The sequence below is a fragment of the Anabrus simplex genome, chromosome 5, assembly GCF_040414725.1.
Source record: "Anabrus simplex isolate iqAnaSimp1 chromosome 5, ASM4041472v1, whole genome shotgun sequence".
NCBI lineage: Eukaryota > Metazoa > Arthropoda > Insecta > Orthoptera > Tettigoniidae > Anabrus > Anabrus simplex.
Window position 1 is genome coordinate 342958287 of NC_090269.1, and position 16035 is coordinate 342974321.

The following is a 16035-nucleotide window of genomic DNA, read 5'->3' on the forward strand; positions in this document are numbered from 1 at the left end:
AAGACTTTGTCATAAGAGTACTTATAACTACTATGTTCTACTCGCTAGTCATTTTATACACATTTGTACCTAAAACAGTATCCTCTTATTTAGGTATAAGAACAATCAGGATCCTGATCCATCTTTCTTTCAGGTATGAGATTTTTAGGCTGATGATGCCCTCATTATGGGTGAAACATGTCCCTATTCTAATATGTTAAGAACTATTCCTTAAATTTAAATAAAAATCTCTTATGTTTTTTCTTTTTTTTTGCTAGGGGCTTTACGTTGCACCGACACAGATAGGTCTTATGGCGACGATGGGATAGGAAAGGCCTAGGAGTTGGAAGGAAGCGGCCGTGGCCTTAATTAAGGTACAGCCCCAGCATTTGCCTGGTGTGAAAATGGGAAACCATGGAAAACCATTTTCAGGGCTGCCGATAGTGGGGTTCGAACCTACTATCTCCCGGATGCAAGCTCACAGCCACGCGCCTCTACGCGCACGGCCAACTCGCCCGGTTCTCTTATGTATTGAACAGGTGGAATTTATAATTCTAGTATTATTATTATTATTATTATTATTATTATTATTATTATATGACTTTTAGCGTAGTACTGTTCATTAAAAGTGAGAAAATGTGTGGTTTTTCATTTGATCGAGTATTTTATATGAAAACATTGCTTTTAATCGCGCTGTTCCTACTGACGTCGTCGTAATGATCTATGTTCATTTCAGTTGGAAAAAACCACATCTGAGGATGTAGAAAAGCAGTTGGAGAGTGAATGTCTACCATTATAATGAAAACTCCCCAACCTGATTGTGACTAATGGTAGGCAAGTGGGCCTACCATTATGAAAATTCCCTAACCCAGTCTTCATATGAGAAAAGATGTTTGGGGACTTCCCCGTCGTGTTTCTAGGGTAACGTTAAGAGCTATGTAATTTAATACAATCTTGCTCACAATGTATACACTACCTAACCTAGAATTTTTTATACAATATAATATTCCATTGCTAAGCATGGGTACATCAGCTAGTATTTATGTACAACAGGCAGTAAAGGAAATGAAAGAGGAATTTGGAAAGGGAATCACAATCCAAGGGGAGGAAATCAATACCCTGAGGTTTGCTTATGACATTGTTATTGTTTGAAAAGTGATCTTCTTGTTGCAGAAGATCTGGAGAAATTGCTGAGTGATAGAGACAGAATCTTGGGGAAGGAGTAGAAGATGAAAATCATTAAGTCCAAAACAAAAGTAATGGAGTGCAGTTGAACAAAGTCAGATGATGCAGGAAATTTTAGATTAGGGAATGATGTCTTAAAGGAAGTAGATCAGTATTGTTACTTGGGGAGTAAAATAACTGGTGATGGCAGAAGTAAGGCGGACATAAAATGCTGACTAGCACAAGCAAGGCAGGCCTTTTTTAAGAAGAGAAATTTGCTTACTTCTAACATTGATATAGGAATTAGAAAGATGTTTTTGAAGACTTTTGTCTGGAGCGTTGCATTGTATGGAAGTGAAACATGGACGATAACTAGCTCAGAGAGAGAGAGAATAGAAGCTTTTGAAATGTGATGTTGCAGAAGAATGCTGAAGATGTGATGTTCAGATTGAATCACAAATGAAGAGGTACTGAAGTGAATTGGTGAGATAAGATGGATTTGACTAAATTTGATAAGAAGAAGAGAAAATGGTAGGACACATCTTAAGACACCCAGGACTTGTTCAGTTGATTTTTGAGGGAAGTGTAGGCGGCAAGAATGATACGGGTAGACCAAGGTATGAATATGAAAGCAGATTAGAAGAGATGTAGGATGTACTGTAGTAGTTAGTAGAAATTAAAAGGTTAGCATAGGATAGAGTGGCATGGGGAACTGCATCGAACCAGTGTATCGACTGATGACTCAGACAACAAAAAATCCCAGTTCACCATTCGTTCTTAAATGGAGCTGATTTTCTCTGAATTTAGCCATCTCTGTCACAATGAATAAGTAATCAGAACAAACGGAAAAAAACCCTTCACTCCAGTATTGTGGACAGCTGCATGCAGCTTTCTCAAGAGTATGCACAGCCATATATGTCATAGTAAAACTGCAGTCTACAACTACACTCAGTATGGTTTGTATGGAAATACTGTAATGCCTGTTCTGATTACATTCAAATGTCATACAAAATCTGGAAAGTTTAACTTATATTCGTAAGATATATGAAAAGTACATTGAAAATGTCCAGTTGCTTCTTAGATACTAATTTTGACTGTCAAAGACAGGCTTATATACTAGAATTTCTATTTGCTCTATCTGCCCAGGTTCATCTCTGGACAGATTCAGTGTACAGAATGTACTCTCTCTCCTGATATGAGCTAGAACAAGTGTCTTATTTTCATTTTGCTGTCTCAGTCTCATCCTTGTCTTTGACAATATAAAAGTAACTGAGGTATGAGTGATGCTAGTAATGCCATTTCTTGACAATATAAAAGTAACTTAGGCGTGAGTGATGCTAGTAATGCCATTTCTTAGTAATGAACATAGATTTTCGTGGCTCATAGAATTAACGTAAATAAATAAATGGTTACTGGATTAAAGCCACTATGTTTAATAAAGCCGAGCTTTCAGCCAAATTGCATTGGCCTTCATCAGGGCAAGTTAAATTCTGCTTCCAACAGTGAGCAAAGAAATTCAAAGAAACTTGGAATTCATGGCTGTACTATTTATGGCCTACCCCGCTAATAGGTCTCAAGGAACTTCATGTTGTAATTCACCCCCCCCCCCCCCCTGTCGACGGTTTTGTGAATGTGTCTCGCTGTTCCATGGCGGTGTTATGCATGTATTTCTGCAGTACAGATCTCAATGTATTTGATAACATGAAGCCGTCTTCCCTGTTAATGTTATTTGGGCGCAGCTCTATCTCTATGGCTTCTCTTACCAGTCGAGCATAGAAGTCTTTTACAGGCGCTATGACCTTTGCCTGGTTAAAGAGGATTTCATGGTCTGTACTGTAGTAATGTTCTGCTATGGCAGACTGGCTTATCCTCCGCGGAGGATGAAAGAGCGACATTCTTTACCGACCTAATGTGTTCTTTCACCCTGGTATTGACAAGCCTTTTTATCATGCCATTATATGAGCAACTACAACCAATTGGAACTTCATACACGCCCGGCGTTTCAAGATGTAGTTTTTCTTTGAATGGTCGAAACAGGGATTTGAGCTACCGGTCTGTGGTGAAAACTGGAATTATAATGTGCTTCCTAAGAATGCACCCTATTCTGTCAGTTATACCTGCCACGTAAGGAAAGAATACTTTCTTTCTTTTTTTTTTACTGTAGTCCTGGTTGGTACTATCCCTGTTAGGTTCCTTGATCTTCACAGCTCGTGCTATGTCTCCTGACGTATAGCTGCTTTTCTTCATGGATGTTGTCAGTTCTCTTAATGTACTTGAGCGGTTATCAGAGTCTGCAACGTTATTCACGCTAGTAAATAACGTTCGAAGGAGAGCTGCTTTTTGGCACGGGTGGTGATGTGAGGACTTATGAAGGTATTCTTCAGAATGTGTAGGTTTCCTGTACATTGCATGACCTAGTGTACCATGATTCTTCTTGTATACTAGCACATCAAGAAAAGGTAATGTACCTTCATTTTCTACTTCCATCGTGAATTTGATCTTACTGTGCTTCTATCGTTATATGGATGACACATTTTCGGTCTGGCCACATGGAAGGGAAACATTAATTAAATTTTTGGAACACTTAAGTTCCATTAACAGTAAGATCAAATTCACAATGGAAGTAGAAAATGAAGGTAAATTACCTTTTCTTGATGTGCTAGTATACAAGAAGAATCGTGATACACTAGGCCATGCAATGTGCAGGAAACCTACACATTATGAAAGATACCTTCATAAGTCCTCACATCACCACCTGTGCCAAAAAGCAGCTCTCCTTCGAACGTTATTTACTAGGGTGAATAGCGTTGCAGACACTGATAACCGCTCAAGTGCATTAAGAGAACTGAGAACATCCATGAAGAAAAACGGCTATACGTCAGGAGACATAGCACGAGCTGTGCAGATCAAGAAGCCTAACAGGGATAGTACCAACCAGGACTACAGTAAAAAGAAGAAAGTATTCCTTCCTTACGTGGCAGGTATAACTGACAGAATAGGGTGCATTCTTAGGAAGCACAATATAATTCCAGTTTTCACCATCGACTGGAAGCTCAAACCCCTGTTTCGACCATTCAAAGAAAAATCACTTCTTGAAACACCGGGCGTGTATGAAGTTCCAATTGGTTGTGGTTGCTCATATATTGGTGTGATGAAAAGGCTTGTCAATATCATGGTGAAAGAACACATTAGGTTGGTAAAGAATGTCGCTCTTTCATCCTCCATGGAGAATGCCATAAGCCAGTCTACCATAGCAGAACATTTCTACAGTACAGACCATGAAATCCTCTTTGACCAGGCGAAGGTCATCGCGCCTGTAAAAGACTTCTATGCTCGACTGGTAAGAGAAGCCATAGAGATAGAGCTGTGCCCAAATAACATCAACAGGGAAAGACGGCTTCAAGTTATCAAATACAGGGGGACGCGCTCATGAAACCGCCGATAGAGGTCGGTGAATTACAGCATGAAGTTCCTTGAGACCTATTAGTGGGGTAGGCCGTGGATAGTATGGCCATGACTTCCACGTTTCTTTGAATTTCTTTGCTCACTGTTGGAAGCAGAATTTAACTTGCCCTGATGAAGACCAATGCAATTTGGCTGAAAGCTCGGCTTCATTAAATAAACATAGTGGCTTTAATCCAGTAATCATTTATTTATTTACATTAATGCCATTTCTTATTCAGCCTGTCTTTATGATGAATTTAATATTAAAAACTTCATCTTTGGTCCGTATTGAATAGAGATTATCAAACAATGAAGAAGAGTGCAATTGATCCACCTTTTTCAATACAAAGTATGCTGCTAATTTAAAATCACGTTATTTATTTAGTACCAGTTTCAACGTCTCGGAGGTCATCAGCCAAAATTGGGCAAGTAAATAAAGATATACACATGTTAAAATACAATCTATAGGCCATTAGTAGTAAAATGACAATGGTTAGATAAAATACTAAGTGTGATGATGCTTAAGGAGAAAGTCATTCTTAAAATATATATATCCACTTTTTCTTAGCCTGCAGTATGATCCACTTCTTTGAGAACCTCATAATTAACAGCTTCTTATTATGAGTTGATGTTACAAGCCACTATCAAACTTGCTTATGTTACTTTATTATCAGCACTCTATGAAAGGACTGCATCCTATGTCAGTTTTTGGGTGTCCATGTTTTATTTTCACCTAGTATGGAAGTGAAACATGGACAATAGACTAGCTCAGAAAGAAAGAGAATAGAAGCTTTTGAAATGTGGTGTTACAGAAGAATGGTGAAGGTGAGATGGATAGATTGAATCACGAATGAAGAGATACGGAATTGAATTGGTGAGAGGAGATCGATTTGGCTAAATTTGACGAGAAGAAGAGAGAGAATGATAGGACACATCTTAAGAAACCCAGGACTTGTTCAACTGGTTTTTTGAAGGAAGTGTAGGTTGTAAGAACGGTAGAGGTAGACCAACGTATGAATATGACAAGCAGATTAGAGCAGATGTAGGATGCTATAGTTATGTAGAAATGAAAAGGTTAGCACATGTTAGGATGGCATGGAGAGCTGCATCAAACCAGTCTATGGAATGATGACTTGAACAACAACAGTGTTTAGCAGTGCTACGCTTGAGACTTTTTAACCATTCCAAAGTGATCAAGTCTTAAAACATTTGTTAATATCTTCATTTTCATTTTATACTTCGACTAACAAGCACATAACTTATTTATATTCTTTTAAGCATTGTAATTTTACTTCATCCTATTATTATCATTTAATACTAAGGGTCTATTATATGTACTACATACTTGTATATCGTTCATACGACCTGTTTCAGCTGATGATGGTGTTCACAGACACCGAAACCAGTACTGAATAAAAAATGTTGTGATTGTATTAACAACAATTTATGTATTGAAAAAAGGTGGATCAGTCAAATTTCCCTTATTGTATGTTATTGGTATGAGGTCATCTAAATTGTCTGTTAGTCTTGTCATTCCTGTTCTTTGCTGATACTGGGCATTCTGGATTAAGTGATGAGAGTCATATGTCCATTTCTCTCCAACTCTGTTTTGTCTTTTTCTTCTTAATGGAGTAAATTTAATCTTGGTTTTAATTAAGTAATGATTTGAACCAGTGTCCGTTCCTCTTAGAACTTTGACATTGTGGATTTCCTTGTGAAAGAATTTGTCCATACATACAGGGTCTAGCTGCCATTCTCCTTTTGTCCAATCAGGATGTTTCCAAGTTTTAAGTTTGTGTGGTTTTTCTTTTAAGATATGTAGATTTGGAAATTATTCCATGGGTTCTGCATATTTCTATGAGTCTTAGTATATTTTTGAAGAGCCCACTTTCCTACATCATCTCGATACTTCTTTTTCTGACCCAGTTGAGCGTTAAAGTCCCCTATAAGGATCTTGATGTTATTCATATTTATTTTATTCAGTGTCTGATCAAGGAGATTCCAGAAATTATCGACTTCTTGCAGAGTTTTTGTTAGGAAATTTTTTTCATTGGTAGGGACATGAGCATTTATGATGGTGTAAAGTTTGTTTGTGGTTTGTAAAGTTAGAATTACAATTCTCGGTGAGATGGCTTTAAAATCAATTACTGAATCTATTATTTTCAAATTTACTGTAAATCCTGTACCAAATTGGGGGCAATGCTTCATGACCCTTTGGCCTGGCTTCCCATTGTACATTCTATAACCTTGGGATTGAAACAGATCTTCTATTAAATTTCTCATCTCTTGGAGTGCTACCACAAGAATATTTTGCCTATCTAATTCATCTGTGAAATTCTTGAGCTTTCCGGTTTTCAGTAAGGAGTTTATATTGTGCGTCGCAATGTAGTTAATATGCTTATGTTTGATTGTATGTTTGTTTGTTTGGTTATATGTATGTATTTTTGAGTGTTCATATTCATTCTTGTCTTTTAGGCGACTTACCCACCGAATCCGATGTAGTCTTCTCCATCCTTAAGGGGTTGGACGGTGGAATTCTTTTACTATAAAACTTTTCCATATCTGACTATCAAAAGTTATCAACCTTAAGTGGAGCAAGCTCCGATTTACAACTGCGGTTGTTATCTGCAGAGGATATTTATTCAGCCGCCACTGACATGTGAAACAGACACTGTTGGGGTACCGCCACTAACATGTGGAACCATCGTGCTCTTTATTGTTTAAAGATGTTTATTTTCTGGCTGTAATTTTACGGCTTTAAGCCAACCATCCTCCTTTCTCTGGGCTTGGGACCGGCAACAGTAACTACTGAGCTACTCAATCCACCCAGTAGATACTGCAGGCATAAATTTACTAGTTTATTAGTTATAAATACACAAATTACTGTCTGACTGACTTAGCCTGCCCTGTAGCCATGATCATTATGGCATCAATTCTGTATAGTCTTACACTGTTCATACTGCACAGGATGATTGTTTAGTGAAAGTGAATATTTTGGTAAAGAAGAAGTTTCTGTGATGATACTGAGGGAAATGTTTTATGGTGTTGATATTTTGAATGAAGAAGTCTTATTTAACAAACTAAAAATTACTTGGTGTAACTTTGAAAGTCTTCCAATCATTGTATGTAATAGTCATTACTGTTGTTGGTGTGAGCTACATTTGTAAGAACTTTTGCTTACATATTTTATATTCTATTGAGAAGTTTGTTTCCAAGACAAGACCAACTTGAATTTTATGTCATAAATTGTGATGTTTGTTTAGGAACAAAAAGGATCCAGCAAACCTCCACCATGTTACGGGAATGTGCAGCTATGCCCTATGCTAACATCATTCTCGTCTTATGCTGATTATTACAGAATTGCCAATCCATTAATGCTGTTAACTTTATGGGCAAAAATTTGTGATGAATCCATCAGAGCGGAGAGTAGGTAGGTTTATTTCTTATGCACGAATGTGTAATTTTACAATAGAGGAAATGTTGACACAAGTAAGTGGAAGGTTATCCAATGAATTTTCTGATAAAAAATGTTTGGAATAACTGTTTGCAGATGTTTCACAAATAATGAATAAAATTTACAAATAATGGTTTATGTAATGCAAGTGAGAATTTTTTCTGTAGGTTTATTGTTATTAGTGTTGTTTGTACTTGTATTGCCTCTATAGACTACACAGTTATGTTAGCTGGATTTAAGTGATTTGAGCAATTTTTCCTTTATGGGTACATTTGTAGTGGTCAGAGCCATTCCCATGCAAAACTACATATTTTCTCAAGAGACATCTGTATAATCATATATTCAAGTAACTTGCCTTGTGGCCATAATCTTTGAGGTACCAAGTCTCTATGGTCTAACACCATGTTTAACCGATTTGAGTTATGTTGGTGGAAACAATGTTCACCATCAGATTGTTGGCCAGCTGGGTAGTAGAGGTGGTGGTACACAGTTTCTGATAACTAGATTACATGCCAAAGACCTGGGTTTGATTCCAGTGAAGTGAGAGCATATGACGCTGTTGATGACGATTCGTCCATTGTATGGGGACTAAGTCTTGAGCCAACCCCTTGGTGGTATTTGACAAGAGTAGGCTATATGCCGACACCAGTTTTCACCCAGTCCCTACCTCATTTTAATCATCATCTCATACCCAGACGCGCAGGTTGCTGAGGGCATTAAATAGAAAAATCTGCACCAGGCAAGCCAAACATGTCCTTGAACTCTCCCAGCACTAAAAGCCATAAGATAGATAGATAGATAGATAGATAGATAGATAGATAGATAGATAAATAAATGGGAAATTATTTTCTAAGAGACAAACTTGGGTAATGCAAGGAACACATTATCAGTCTAATATGAGTAAAAACACCCCTACTGTAATTAATTGCCATGAGTATTTTTCTATCAACAGCATCACAAACCCCCTGTGTAAAATCAGTATGATATGTAAAAAACATTTGTTTTACTGGCCTGATAGTGCTTCTGTTAGTCTTCCTAAAGCAGATGATGGATTTTGAATGAAGTGTTTAAAGCAAAGTGGAAGATAACATTATGCTTGTCTCACTAAAGCCACCACATTTTTACATTCAAAATCACTTTTGCATTCAAGCAGTCCATTATCAAAAGTCACACTAAGTACATTTTCAACAAATGAAACTGGTATTTCATTGTCATAACCTGCATTTTGCCAAGCATATTGCAGCATAGGCTTGTACTTTGATGCAGAAAATTGATTATATATTACAGAGTAAATTCTAATGATGAGATGCCAGTCATGTAACTTCATTGTACCGGGCGAGTTGGCCATGCGGTTGGGGCTGCACAGCTGTGAGCTTGCATCTGGGAGATAGTGTGTTCGAACCCCACTGTTGGCAGCCCTGAAGATGGTTTTCTGTGGTTTCCCATTTTCACACCAGGCAATTGCTGGGGCTGTACCTTAATTAAGGCCACAGCAGACTCCTTCCCACTCCTAGGCCTTTCCTATCCCATTGTCGCCATAAGACCCATCTGTGTCACTGCGACGTAAAGCAAATTGTAAAAAACAACTTGTGGTTTTTCACATTGTAGTCTTACAAAATAAGCGATCCTTCTCATACAGAACTTGTATTGCTGACAGTACGCTTGCCGGGCCGATTGGCTCAGACGGTTAAGGTGCTGGCTTTCTGAGCCCGAGTAAGAGGTTGATCCTGGCTCAGTCCAGTGGTGTTTGATGAAGGTACTCAAGTATATCAGTCCTGTGTTGGTAGATTTACCAGTACATAAAGGAACTTCTGCAGGACAAAATTCTGACACCTTGGCATCTCCAAAAACTGTAAAAATAGTTAGCGGTACATAAAGCCAATAAAATTCTTCAAGTGCCATGTCTGGTCCCTCAGATGTTGGCAATTACCCTGGAGAAAGTATCCTTTTCTTTGGCTAATTTGAAGAGTTGCTTAGATTTGTTGACAATTTATTAAAATTTGTATCCACCTTATTCAATACATTAAAATGTTTTTAGATGAAATTACAACATATATTTTATCAGAACTAGTTTCAACGCCTTTTATTGCGTCATCATCAGCTGACATACATTGTAGGAAATATTGGCAAATATATAAGTTTATCTACGTCACATAAAACATATTTTAAAAAACATATTGATGTTCTAAAAACCGTGTTAAAATTATATTGTTTCAAAGTCCATATTATCTGAGACTCGCAAGAATTAATAATAATAATTACCTTACCTTATGCCATACATATTAAAAGTAAGACAACGCAGTCTTTCATACCCTCACTCATACCTGTGTATAAAGGAGCTCATACCTGTTTACAATCACTCCCGCTGCATGCATACACATTCACCCACTTTCAACTGTACTTGCACACATCATTCTTGAAACTGTAATTTATACAAGTTATATTCATTACATATGGTTTTCTACTTACATATACATTTTCTTTACTGCATGAAGGAAATGAGGAAGAGGAAGCAGTTTTACTTCAGATGGTAGAACTTTCCTGAGACAAGCATACAGAATGTAAAATACATTTACCTAGGTAAATATGAGGATGTTCTGGCAAGAGTAACTCGTTGGCCTCTCTTAACAGAGTGATAATTAAGAACGAAATCAGGTGATGCAGGAAATATTAAATTAGGAAATTAAGTAGATGAAAGTTGTTACTTGGATAGTAAAATAACTAAAGATGGCAGAAGTAAGGAGGGCATAAAATGCAGTCTAGCAGAAGCAAAGAAGGCTTTTCTTAAGAAAAGAAATTTGCTCACTTTGAACATTGATATAGGAATTAGAAAAAAAGTTTTTGACTACTTTCATCTGGAGCGTGGAATTGTATGGAAGTGAAACATGGATGATAACTAGCTCAGAAAGAAGGAAAGAGAATAGAAGGTTTGGCATTGTTGTGTTACAGAAGAACACTGAAGGTGAGATGGATAGATCGAATCACCAATGAAAAGATACTGAATCGTGAATTGGTGAGAGGAGATCGATTTGGCTAAATTTGACCAGAAGAATATATAGATTGATAGGACACATCTTAAGACACCCAGGACTTGTGCAGTTGGTTTTTGAAGGAAGTGTAGGGACAAGCAGATTAGAACAGATGTAGGATGCAGCAGTTATGTAGAAATGAAAAGGTTAGCTACAGGGTAGGGTGACTTGAAGAGCTGCATCAAACCAGTCTATGGACTGATGACTCAAACAGCAACCACAATTAAGCTGCATGCAGTGGAAAGGAGAGAGACCTGTGTTGTCTCTCAGAGATTTCTTAAGGAAGGCTAGTCTATTTCTCTACATAATAAGTTCACTTAGCTGTGTTTAGAGGGATGTGTTTTTTAATTATATGTTCTGCTTGGTGCTGGACACCCTCTAGTTTTCTCATGTTTTCTGTCGTTGGGTGTCAGCAAGGAAAACCATAGAGTAGTATGGGCCGCATCAGGAAAATATAAGCCGTTCGTAGGACTTTACTTCTTCCTCCGGAGAGACATCTACGGACGTAACAGTGTTTTGTATGCTTAACACCTCACTTGCTCCACATGTTTCTTCCATTTTAGATTGCCCATAATATGAATACCAAGCAGTTTGATTGAGTTAGAAGGCAGTAAGCTGGGCTGACTGGCTCAGATAGTTGAGGCGCTGGCCTTCTGGCCCCAACTTGGCAGGTTTGATCCTGGCTCTGTCCGGTAGTATTTGAAGATGCTCATATACATTAGCCTCGTGTTGGTAGATTTACTGGCATGTAAAATAACTCCTGTGGCACTGAATTCTGGAACCTTGACGTTTCTAAAAACCATAAAGGTAGTTAGTGGGACGTGAGGCCAATGACATTATTAGAAGGTGGTAGTCGGATTCGACATAGAGTAGGCTGGTTCTCTTAGTTTAGTTTTATATACTTACACTTCTTAATATTTATACATGTTTTATTTTCATCGCACCATAGAGCTATACTATCCAGATCTGTTTGGAATTGTACCAGATCATTATTATTCTTCATGGCTCTGTAAACGACTGTGTGATAGGCATTACTATGCCATGGTCGAATACACAATCCGGTAACCAAAATATAATTTATTAAATTAATGTCGTAATGGTCCATCTTTCAATACTATAATATGCAATATTCTAAATTACATTAACTAGGGAATAGTTTCGGCCTGGGCTGGCCATCTTCAGCCTTAATGTAAAACATCTAATAACTAAACAAATGCACATACACACAATTGACATTAAACAAATGTATACAAATTGACATTGAAAACTGGGATGAAATTATGAGTAACTTTGAAAATAACTAGGTTCTAAATTCTTGCATCTTGAGAATGCTTATCATCGAGACTCTTTCATGTATTAATATTCACAGAACTGTTAGTTCTAACACTGCTAAGCATTACTAATTCAATTGTAAACAGGAACTGGTAAATGTTGATCGCGTAGTCAATCACCAAATCTACTTGAGTGGTGTTAGTCGTATGCAAGTCATTGGATGCCGCTGTAAGTAACCACCAGCTGACGCAGAACTGCTACATGGTGTTCCAACATCAATCAACGTAATAACATGAGATGCTCTCATGGTGCTTGTTAAATCACGCTGAAATGTTGCTGGACATTGTCAGGACGGCACATGAAGATGTGGTTAAAAACGGATACATTGTGTCTGGTATAAAATTTGCAATTCATTGCGGTGCCCATGAAGTTAACCTGAATAAATTAGATAAAATTAAATTAATGAATTGAAGGAGAGAGTGTGTTAGATGGCATAGGTTATATGAGACTTACCTCTCAATACGGCATGTGGTGTGTGGCCTAATGTTGTGTGTGCTTCAGACTAACGGTTGTGAGATTCAAAGGAAAAGGAAGGGGCGGGCAAGGAGAGAGATGCAGGAGAGGGGTAGGGGAAGGGGGAATTAAGGCGGGGCTGAAGGATATGGGAAACAGGATGGCTGCTGAGGAAAGGTGCTGTGAATATTATGAAAAGCTGAATTATGACTTGTTGGTTTGACATTTCTGTAAATGGGAATTAGAAGGTCAAAAAGGACATTTGGCTTTTCTGAAATTTCATTAAGATTATGATTTGGGTTGAAATATTGATCGAAATGTATGAAGCGGCTTTTGGTAATGTTAAGGATGATTTTGAGGATTTCCTTATCTTGTTTTATTGTCTGTGAATTTGTGGTTATAGTCATGCATATGCTGTCCTACAGCTGAAAATTTATTGTATTTCAGGGCATTGATGTGTTCTGAGTACCTTATATTAAAATTCCTCCCAGTCTCTCCGATGTAAGAAGAATTACAACTGTTGCAAATTATCCTGTATACTCCTGATTTTGAATAATCAAACTTGTTTATAGATGTGGCATTATGTAAGACTTGTGTGTTCCTATTGTTTGTTTTGAAAACTACTTTTACATCGTGCATTTTAAAGATGTTGGTGACTTTGTAGATTTGTTTGTTGAAGGTATAAAGATAGAAAGGGAGGAGTTTTTTCCTTATTTTTTAAGGTGGTAGAAGGGTGGTATTTATATTTATTGATTATTTTTTCAATAAAGAAACCGTTGTATCCATTGTTTTTAGCTATATTACGAATAATGTTCAATTCATTTTTGAGGTCTCTTGTAGACATTGGAACACTGAAGGCTCGGTATACCATGCTGTTGTATGCTGCTCGTTTGTGAATTCCGGGGTGTAAAGGATCTTGACGGATTGTAGTGACTGTTTGGGTGGGTTTTCTTAAAATCTTATATCTTAAGTAGCTTGGGTGCCTGATAATAGTTAGGTAAATTTATTTTCCATTCAATTTCTGATACAAGTGTGAATTTTAATGTGTGGGTCAATGTTATTTAGATTAATGAAGGTTGTAGCTGCGTTTGCAGTGCATTTATCCATAATTACTTTGTGTCATCTACAAATCTTGCCCAGAAAAGGATGTTGTTAAAGTTCTTCTTATTATTATCAATTTTGGTGTGTTCCAAAAAATCCAAGTAAATCTCAGCTAAGATACCCGAGGCCGGTGATCCCATAGCCAGTCCTCGTTGATGAATAATATTTTCAAAAGTGAAATAGTTGTTGCTTATAACTAATTTAATCATAGACATGAAATCCTGTGTTTCTAGTATACTTAGGCTGCTGTATTTGCTTAAATTTGTTTGAATGATGGGGTATATTTTGGAGATTTGTATGCTAGGATACATGATAACAATATCGAATGAGTGGAGAGAATGATAGGATTGAATGTTAAAATTTTGTACTTTGTCTATCAGTTCTTTAGTGTTTTTGATGGATTTGTTCAACAAGAAATTATAGTTCCTTCTTAAAAATCTTTGAATGAATTGTGATGCTCTGTATAACGGACTCGGCCTATAGTTAATGATTGGGCGAATGGGGACACCGGTTTTCTGTATTTTTGGGAGGACTTTGGCGGTGGGTAAACCTGGGTTCATATTAATTCAGTTTTTTCTTGATCTGTCAAAAGATATGAAGTATTCTTGAGAGTCTGCTTAAGTTGATGTTGGATTCTCAGGGTAGGGTCTTTCATTATTGTAGAGAGTGAGCTATCTTTAAAAAAATTGATTTGTTTTGCTTACATCTTCATTTATGACAGTAGTGTTACCTTTATCTGCTTTCATAATTATGAGATTATCATTGATTTCTTTTTTAGAGCACATATTTGCTTTTGTGTGAGAATAGAATCTTTGTAGCTATTGTCATCATGATTAAGGGGTGAATTATGGGAGTTAATATTGTTTTCTGGGTTGAGAATGGAGTTTATATTCTTCTTACTTCAAATCTTACTTTGTCTTGTTTATCTGCTGGTAATTTGCTAATAGCTAATTCTGCTTCTACTTTTATAGTGATGGCTGTGTTCAGAGTGTTAACATTAGGCCAATTGTGTTTAGGGCCCCTGGCTAAAATGGAATTTTCGTCTTCATTCAGTGGTACATTGGACAAATTTATGATCGGAGGGTGAAACTGGTTGGGCATGTTAGGCCTAGGGTTTTTGTTGGTTTCTTTAGCATGGTTGTTGTTATTAACGTATGCAGCTTTTTCTCAAGGGTTTGTTGTTTCTTTGATAATTCAATAGATAATCTATTGTCAACTTGGGCTTGAAATAGGTTCCATTGAGCATTTGAAAGTAAACATGTAGTTTCGAGGTGAGTCTTGTATAATCTATGGTTAAGAAAGGACTTTTTCTTGACTCTCAGCCAAATCTTACTTGTTCTAGTATGGGTTTTAGTAATTTGGAAAGAAGATTGATTAGTTTTAGATTTGCCTGTCAGAAAGTTAGGTGCCAAATTGTGTGATACACTGTTCGAGAAATTCTTTGTTTAATTACGCTATCTTGACTTTCCTTCTGTTTTGCCTGGTTGGCTACGTAATCATAGGATATAAACTTCATGGTTAATAATTATGTTGTGATTACAGTTCAATACGGATCAGAACCATGAAGTTTATATCCTATGACAATCCGGTAAGTCGAGAGCATAATTCATGTACAGGAGGGGCCCTATCACACTACTCTGTAGTTTGGTCAAATATGGTTCCTCCGTACATTGTAACCTTTCCCGTGTACACAAACACAAAATTAAAACATACATACATACATACATACATACATACATTATCATTATAGACTGTTATGCCTTTCAGCGTTCAGTCAGCAAGCCCCTGTGAATTTACTAAATGTCGCCACAATCCTTGATTTGCAACTAGTGTTGTGGCCTCATTTAGTTCTATACCTCTTATCTTAGAAATGGAGTCTAACAATCATCGTCTTGGTCTACCTCTACTCTTACCCTCCATAACAGAGTCCATTTTTCTCCTAGGTAACCTCCCCCATTCGCCTCACATGATCCCTCCACCGAAGCCGGTTTATGCGTATAGCTCCATACATCGAGTTCATTCCTAAATTAGCCTTTATCTCCTCATTCCGAGTGCCCTCTTGCCATTGTTCCCACCTGT

General features: G+C 37.2%; 1 protein-coding gene across 3 annotated transcripts in view; it reads left to right on the forward strand.

The window, feature by feature from the left end:
• The window catches only part of Setx (Senataxin), a 491296-nt gene that overhangs the window by 127086 nt on the left and 348175 nt on the right, over positions 1 to 16035 (forward strand). For all 3 annotated transcript variants that reach the window (XM_067147633.2, XM_067147634.2, XM_067147635.2), the window contains exon 6: positions 7851 to 8017. In XM_067147633.2, the coding sequence (XP_067003734.2) occupies positions 7851 to 8017 (167 nt within the window). The remainder of the gene's footprint in view (positions 1 to 7850; positions 8018 to 16035) is intronic.